Source organism: Phaseolus vulgaris, chromosome 6 (assembly GCF_000499845.2).
Source record: "Phaseolus vulgaris cultivar G19833 chromosome 6, P. vulgaris v2.0, whole genome shotgun sequence".
NCBI classification, from domain to species: domain Eukaryota; kingdom Viridiplantae; phylum Streptophyta; class Magnoliopsida; order Fabales; family Fabaceae; genus Phaseolus; species Phaseolus vulgaris.
Genome location: NC_023754.2, coordinates 25458611 through 25467257, shown reverse-complemented (window position 1 = coordinate 25467257; position 8647 = coordinate 25458611). Strand labels below are relative to the sequence as shown.

Below are 8647 nucleotides of genomic sequence, written 5' to 3'. Positions count from 1 at the left end.
TCAATGTATTGCACTTCCACAGAGAAATGTACGAAAATTGTTTTGGTCATTAGAGCAAAACATGAGCAATGTCTTTTATGTAACACTATACATTTGTACAACAATGCATTACATGCTAAATTGTGCTCTTGATTAAGGTTACTTTTGACAAAGTAAAGTGTTATATGCCTTTGAGTCTTTGACCATTTTCCTCCCTATCGTTGCTGGTTATTGTTGACCCTTAAAATTTTAAGGTAAGAGTCTTAGATCCTGTGGCAACGAGGACGGCGGTGTTTGGTAGAGGACATGATCAATATTTTCAATTTAGTCGTCAGTCATTCATATTCTTCTCCCCCCATTAATTACTCTGTCTTTACATCATTAGGGCATTGCACGTGCGTTTAAGACGATGTTACAACTTACAAGTAGCAGCTTTCACATCCATTACCAATCACTTGACGCCCAACAAGCATTCACAAAAGTAATGAAAAATAGTGACAAGTCGTGACAAAATAAGAACTAGTCTCGAGAGATTAGTTGAACAAAGTAAAGACAGAATTTCGTATATAAAATATTACAAGTTTAGTTTATCTCACATCTCTTTAGCACGAGTTAAAAATATTACTTCCCTCAGTGAACTCCAATAACCCTCTCAAATTTGCCCATAAGAAACAGAGATTAAGAACGGATTTTCTCAAAGGTCACGTGAAAATTTCTTTATAAATATTACTTTGCTTAAAAATTCATATATGTTAAGAATCATAAACTATATAACCTGTAAACTAATCAAACATGAGACAGCAAATGAGAATTGCCAATTCCACCAGGAAACTTGGCCACAACTTCAAGGCCAGGGCTGCATTGGCAAAAAACCATTTCAAAATGTACTCAACTAAAAACATGCACGAAAAATAAAATAATCTATTTCTCTGCCCCAGCACCCGATCCAAAAATGAAACACAACAAATTTCTATATAACTATGGTAGACAAAACAAAACTGAGTCAAGTAATTCAGTTCTTACTTTCTAAAAACTACTTGCTGAGGATCCTCTATATGAACACGGTTATCCCAAAGCCCCCAGTTGATTAATAAAAAACAATACGGGATATTTACACGATAATTGATGCAGCTTTTGGCACATTGCTACAATGGTTCACATCTCTCGTGGAATTCTCTCGTCTTAAAACTCTTCCCATTAATGCTGCATACTTGATACTTTGTTATGTGGTGAGTGTTCACTTTGATTTTCTCACAGAGTTGGACTTCTTCATTTTGCGTGACGAATCATCCCCACTATTGGTCCACGTATATCCAGCAGGAATAGAAAAAGGATCCGAATCCAGAGCCCCGGAAGAACATCGTTGTTGGTGCTTACTCCACGATTGGCTACTACTAGTACTTCGTCTCAGCCACGTGGAGGCCCCAGAAGATGATGAACTCTGTCTTGTTAATTTCTGCCGATTATGATCACCATCAAGATCATCATCATCATCATCTGCACTGAGCAAATGTGAAGGACTCGAGAACGGCGTGTAGAACTGCTCCACAGGTTGCAGCTCCACGAACTTCGTAAACGTGACCACCACCCTCACCGTGGGGACCACCGGGATCGCCACCTGCCCCACAAAAAAACAAGACATCAAAAAACACAATCTTTTTCACTTTCAATTACCACCGTCCGATCACAAATCAAATCATTCACGATCTTTCGCAAAGCCCACACAGCACACCCATCAATCAAATCAAACCAATTATCAAATTAATCATTTTCAGTTCATGCGGTCCCACACACTCACACAGTACAGACAACAACGGTCAATAGTCAACCACCGCACATACCTTCACCGGAAAACTCCCCGCTGGAAACTTTGTCGTGAGCAACTCCCGAAGACGCCGCACTGCCTTCACCTTGTTCGCCAGAATGTCCAACAACGGCAACAGCTCTTCCGTCTTCAACGGAAACTGCTCCGTCAACCACACCGCCGGCCGCAAACTTCTCAAATATTCTTTCTCCTTCGTAGGTGGCTCCGCCTTAGGCGGCGCCACTGCCGAAGATTTCCTAGGCGGCGCCAACGAAATGGAAGGCAAATCCACGCTTTTTCTGCCCACCGGGACCCACTCTCGTTCTTCTCGAACAAAACTACTATGTCTTCTCTTATCGGCATTGCAATTATTCGCCGCTGGGATTCCAAAACTCGGATTCTCTGCAACGAGAAAACCGTCTTCATCTTCATCCAGCTCCAATGGCAAAACCTGCTCGCTCCCTGCCACGTCAGATTCACCGGCAGCAACTTTTCGTGACCGGAAACTGAAAACAACGTTATGCACTTCGTAAACCCTAGCTTTCCACTCTCCCACGTTCTCCATCTTCTCTTGTCTTCTCCAATTGGTTCTACCTACTAACTCTGCTTTTGTTACATCCATCCCCGGCCGGTAGACGCTGCTCTGTGAGCAGAACCCCGCCGCGTCAGAATCGCTCATCGGAGCTCCGGCATTCTCGAACGCGTCTAGGATTTTTCTATCGTCGCGGTTGAGCACGAGGAGAGACCCGGCGGGGATGTTGCCTTTGCCATCGCCGTCGCCGAGGAAAAGGAAGCTCTGGTCGGCGCGGTGGATTTTGAGGCCGTCGAAGCCAGCGAGGGTGGTGTCAGCGCGGAGGTTGCCGTCGCGTTTCCAGATTTTGTACGTGTCGGAGGGAGCGATTTTTCCGACGAAGGGGATCACGGAGCTCTCGAAGTGAAACGAGATCTCCATGTAGAAGTCGCGCATACGGCGGAGGGCGGCGACGAGCCGCGGCAGGCGTCGCCGCCACTTCGCCCATGCGGCGCGGTGGTGGAGGCGAACGAGGAGCTGTGCGACATCGGAGGCGCGCCGACAAAGCGCTTCCTGGAGCGGGTTCCAGCCAGCACCATTGTGGAGGGAGATGTCAGCTCCGGCGGAAGCGAGGGCTCTCGCGGCGACGATGTCGTTGAGGCGGACGGCGAGGTGGAGGGGCGTCTCGCGGAGCGGCACGTCGCGACGGTCAAGCACGGCGGAGATTTTTTCCGCGAGTCGCTCGTGAGCGAGGGAGTCGGACTCTGTGATGACTCGGGCAGGGTCGGGAAGTCGGGGAAGAGAAGAAATTATTCTAGAAAGTTTAGCGTGGTCACGAATCGCCACCGCGTAGTGAACCGGGCTGTTTAAGTATTGGTCTGCCTTTATCGGTGGATACGTCGGATCTTTGCTCGATTTCGCCATTTGTATTGGCAAATTGTGATGAAACTCAGATGAACAAAAACACTAACTCACCCACAATAAAAGAGTTGAGAGCAATGTGTTTTTCTTTTCTTACTGTAACGCTTTGCCCTGACTTCCTTATTTTGGTTCTCTCTACTATTAAACCGTAAAAGTGTGGGTGGTGGCTGCGTGAGATGTTACTAAACGTTATGTCTATTAATTAATGATGTTTAATTGTTATTTTGAATTTATTCACCTGTATCAGTTACTCTTTTTTGCCTTTTTCAAGTGTTGCTACCTATTGTTTGATTTGATGAATTGAAAGCAGGACAATATTCTATGTTTTTTTAAGATGTAAAATAGGTGATGGGGAATAATTGAATTTAAAAAGCTTGAGTGAGTTTTGGGATAAGTTTAATTGGTAAATGGTAATTTCTATGTTAAGGTAATGTGAAAATTATAATTACAAGAGAATGGATGGATGAAGAAACAAAGCAAAGACGGAAAGGATCTCTTTTTTGTTATTTAAGCCCACATCACACTTAATCACGTAACCAATCGCTGCTCTCCTATTCTTTGCATTTGTCTCTTAATATTAAAATACTATCTGGGCACTATATCCTGCAAAACATTCCTTCTTGAGTTCGTCCCTCTACACATGTATATATCATGTATTAAATATTATTTGTTAAAACGTATATTATTATTATTATTGATTAATATTTAAAATTCTAAACAGTACTAATGCAAATTAAAATTATGCGATTCTTTCTTATCTACCTTAGCACTCTAATTTGTATGCGTATATCAATCACCATCTACTTGTGACAGTTTTAGTTTCTGTTCTTCCTTAATTTGAGACAATAGCTCTGTACTCTGTAGGTGCTTCACAAACCTTTCATCATGTCTTCAGTCTTTACACATCCCACTGAATGAGTTTCACCATAATAGCGGTTCATCATGCCTTTACATTTAGACAAAAAAAAAATGAAAAAAAAAGTATTAGTAACAATTAAAGTTTTACAAACTATGAGTATAATTATCACCAAGACACATTGGAATCCACCGTCTTAAAAAACAATTTGCCAAAATAAAAAAAAAAAAAGGAACAAAACCACATATAAAAATGCAAAGACGGAATCTTGCAAAGACAAATCAATATTCAATAATATTAAGAGATCTTAGTTTTAAGAATGATTTTGATGGAAACGTTGATGTCCTATAAGGGTTCTTTGTGGCTAAGAATGGAGACTTCATTCATCTTTACTGATTCATTATATTAAGCTAATAAATCTGTTTAGTTAGTAAGGGTGTTTTTTTTTATTAAGGAGAAGATTTGTGAGAATTTGAAGAAGTGGATGTGTGAGGATTTGAGAGGATGTAATATGTGAGATTGTTTGAATAGAAAGATGTTATGGTGAATTTTTATGATAATTATTTATTGAAATTTGAGTGATGTGATAGTTAGGAAGAAATAATAAATTTTGTTTAAATATGTAAAATGTAAGTTTACAAATTTATTCTTGTATTTTAAAATATTTGAATAATAAAATATGAGTTATTTTTTTTATATTTGAGTTTCAATTAAAAAAATAAAATGATAATATTCATAATTGTAATAATTTTTAGATGAAAAATAATGAATATATGTAAAAATAATTAATATATTATTACATAGAAATAAATTATTGAAATAATCATAATTTTAAAAAATAAAATATAAAATAATTTTGCATTAAATTTAAATAGTGATTTTCGATTGTTGTTCTACTTGAGGAGGCTTTCGATTGTTGTTCTGCTTGAGGAGGCCATATGTTTTCCGGTACATTATTGTTCCTCTTTCATTTTGTCCTAATCTGATCTATGTCCCCAATTAATTGCAATCCTGCCTATTCAATTAATTTTCACAATTATCATCTTCAATTACAAAGTAAAAAAACACTTTTCATCATTTTCATAGTATTTTCACCTATTATTGAGTCCGACTCAAAACCATCGTATTACTGGTTCGACCCCGACATCACATAAAAAAGTGTCATATGCCCAATCTTGATTAATTATTTCTAAAAAAGATAAAATAGTAACACAGTAGAAAACTATCTTTAATTAGTTGAGTATCAAATTACCCTAACACTAATATAGAAAACTATGCTGTTTTTATATTAATCAGACATTTTGCATATATGCCTGCAAAATATAATATAAAAAAAATCAATTCTTGTGACATTCTAAAGTAACTATAATTTCATTTTGAGAAAAATATTAAACCAAAATTTGAAGTATTTTTAAAATTTTGATTAGTTAATTTAATAACATAAACGTGATTACATTTTAATATTTTATATTTATTACTTCCCTTATATTTTTATTTACAACTAGTATTGGATTTTAAAAGAATAAAATATAGGACACATATTGACCTGTTGATAAGTTATCAATCAAATTTTTATTTCTTAAATTTTATTATTTAATGAGTATATTAGAGATTTTACTAAATATATAGTTAATAAATGGAAATCTTCTAATTCTTAAGAATGTATTTAACTATTTTGATAAGTTGCTATCACTATATTAAAATGATATTGTTTTATTTTATTTTTTTAAATATCATTATAAAAAAATTATTAAATAATAAATAATTTTAAAAATAAAACATAATTAATTATTATATTGATTAAATTAAATATTATTTTAAAATTACACAAATTATTGTTATCTAAAATAATTTTTATTATTAATAAAATTTATAAATCATTTTTAAATTAATATTTAATTATTTGTGAATATTTTAACTATCTATTATTTTAGATTATAAAATTAATAATTAAAACGTTGGTAACTAATTAGATATCAATTAAATAAATAGATATTAATTTAAAAAATAGTTTATAAATTTAAAAAATATTTTAAATATTAATAATTTTTCAAATTATAAAATATTATTTAATTTAATTAATATAATAATTATTCTTTTAAAATTAAATTTTTATTTAATGATTTTTATAATATTGTTTTAACTTTGTTTTATTTCTTAAATTATTTGTTATCTTTCCTCATTTAACAAATAACACTATAGATTGATAACCCATCAATCACTTCAAAACTAATTATATAAATATTTTAGTTATATATCTCTCAAATTTTAATTAAATTATTAATATATTATTACATTATTAAAATAAATTTGTCAAATAGATATTTATTTAATAAAGTGTATCAGAATATATTTTAAAAGCTTAATTGGTTCGTGTGTCTTTTCCTATATGCAGATTAAAAAATGTTATTATTATTTTTAATTTTTACCTTATTATATAGTATGTTTCAATTAAAAGTTAAGAGTTGATTTTTTAGATAAAATATTCATATAAAAGGCTATTTTCTCTTAATAAATATTTGTTTATATGTTGTGATGTGGGATTAACATCGAGAGATGGTTGTTAAACAATATTAGGTGTATTTTGATATTTAACTAATACCAAAATGAAATAAAACCCACTAAAAAGCCAACTCTCTAGTTTAAAAGCAAAAGAGAAAGGAAATGTAGAATATGTTTTTGATTTTACAAGCAGTTGAATGATAAGAGTTGGTTTAGTTTTAAATAGGTTGAAGATTTGGTCTAAAGTTGAAATTGAAAGACAGAAAGCAGTGTCTTATAAATTCTACCATACTGTTGGGTCGGGGAAATTTGGGACCTTCTTGATCCTCGTGTTCCCATCTCACCAACACACTCTCCTCCCTTTTCATTCTGTATAATAACTGTGACAATAAATTTAAGTTGGTGTTAATAGTTGGGTAAAATTCTCTTTCTAAAGCCACAATTCTACAAATTGAATCTCATGTCACAAATCAAATTCACCTACACACTTTACCTATGACCAATCACTGACCAGTTAAAAGGCTGCCTCCATTTGAAAATTACTATGTAAAAGCCTAAGGGGACCCAATGATTCATTCGCACAGCTCTGAACATTTCAGTTCTCTTTTTGATTTTACCTAATCTCAATTTTCTGCACAGTATCTTGTAGTTTCTTGAGTCTTTCTTTCTAAAGATGTTTTTATCCATAATTAAAACCCAGTTTCTTTATTAGAAGAAAATTTGGTCTCATAACAAATTGTGTTTACATAAATCTAAAATGAAACACTAGTTGGTATTTTTCATGAGTATTTATTTGATCTTCAGCCTGGAACCAAAATGTGATGATCATGCATAATTCATGTGGTATAATGGGTGAGTCAGGAAGCAAAGGGATGCATGATGCATCGAACTAAAGTGCATCTTTCATGTGGCACTGTAAAACTGTTTTGATTACATGAAATCAGCTTTATCAGCCTTTCATTTTTATATATGAAAAACAAATCTTAATTTGTTTATTTATTTAATGTGTGTGTGATGGGGAGAGAGAAAGAGAGACAAAAAGTAAAGGAATCAAAGTCTTACATTCTTAGCTTTACTTGTATGTACTAGCTACATGACTTTTTATTAAAACTTGTTTGAATGCTTTTTTAAATTTTTTGCTGTGAAGATGGTATGCTATTAAAACCGTAGGATTGAAGGACAGAGAAACAGATCAAATCAAAGAAAGGTTGTAGGTAGTATTTCCAACTTGTACAGTGTCCCTGCTTTTTAGGAGATCTATCGGAACCTTCTTTTCCCTATCAATTGTTTTACACATGCAACTAGGTGGGGGTAGGTACTTCTTTGAAGGACGATAGATAGTGTTAATTAATGTTGGAGTTATAGTGGAAGTTAATAAATCCTATTATTTAGTACATGTAGGTAGAGTCTGACTATTTCCTTAGCCATTTACCATGTCATTAGGACTAGTAAAACGTGGACTGTTTGTTTCCTATTTTATCTCATTGTAAGGCTTATATAAGCCAACAGCATATTTCAAATTATAAGAAGATTGTTTGTTCAGATATTTCTGTAACGTAATTTGTGCTTAGTGGTTACAACAATCTGGTATCAGAGCCCTATCACAGGGCCTGATTGTGAGAGAAAAGAAACTGCAGTTTCTTAAGAAGAGAAAAGAGTGAGAAGAGAGAGACTCAAAGTATGGCAACTGAAAATAACTTCGTTCAACCTGCAATTCCTAAGTTTGATGGCCATTACGATCATTGGTCCATGCTTATGGAAAATTTTCTTCGCTCAAAGGAGTACTGGAGTTTGGTGGAGACTGGAGTCCCTGCTGCAACAGAAGGAGTAGTGCTTACTGAAGCACAACAAAAATCACTTGCAGACCAGAAGTTGAAAGACTTGAAGGCCAAGAATTATTTGTTTCAAGCCATTGATCGAACCATTATGGAGACGATTCTCAACAAAGACACTGCCAAGCACATCTGGGACTCTATGAAGCAGAAGTACCAGGGTTCCACCAGAATCAAAAGAGCACAGCTCCAAGCTCTTCGGAAGGAGTTTGAGGTTCTACAGATGAAAGAGGGTGAGTGGG

At 34.6% G+C, this 8647-nt stretch overlaps 1 protein-coding gene across 1 annotated transcript; it reads right to left on the bottom strand.

Annotated features, from left to right (window-relative positions):
• Positions 1 to 880: 880 nt before the first annotated feature.
• LOC137832226 (uncharacterized) lies at positions 881 to 3388 on the bottom strand. Its single transcript, XM_068640274.1, has 2 exons — positions 1821 to 3388; positions 881 to 1597 (listed from the first exon to the last, which is right to left on the bottom strand). Exons 1-2 carry the CDS (start codon positions 3216 to 3218, stop codon positions 1217 to 1219), a joined length of 1779 nt encoding a protein of 592 aa, XP_068496375.1. The 5' UTR covers positions 3219 to 3388; the 3' UTR covers positions 881 to 1216.
• Positions 3389 to 8647: the final 5259 nt, after the last annotated feature.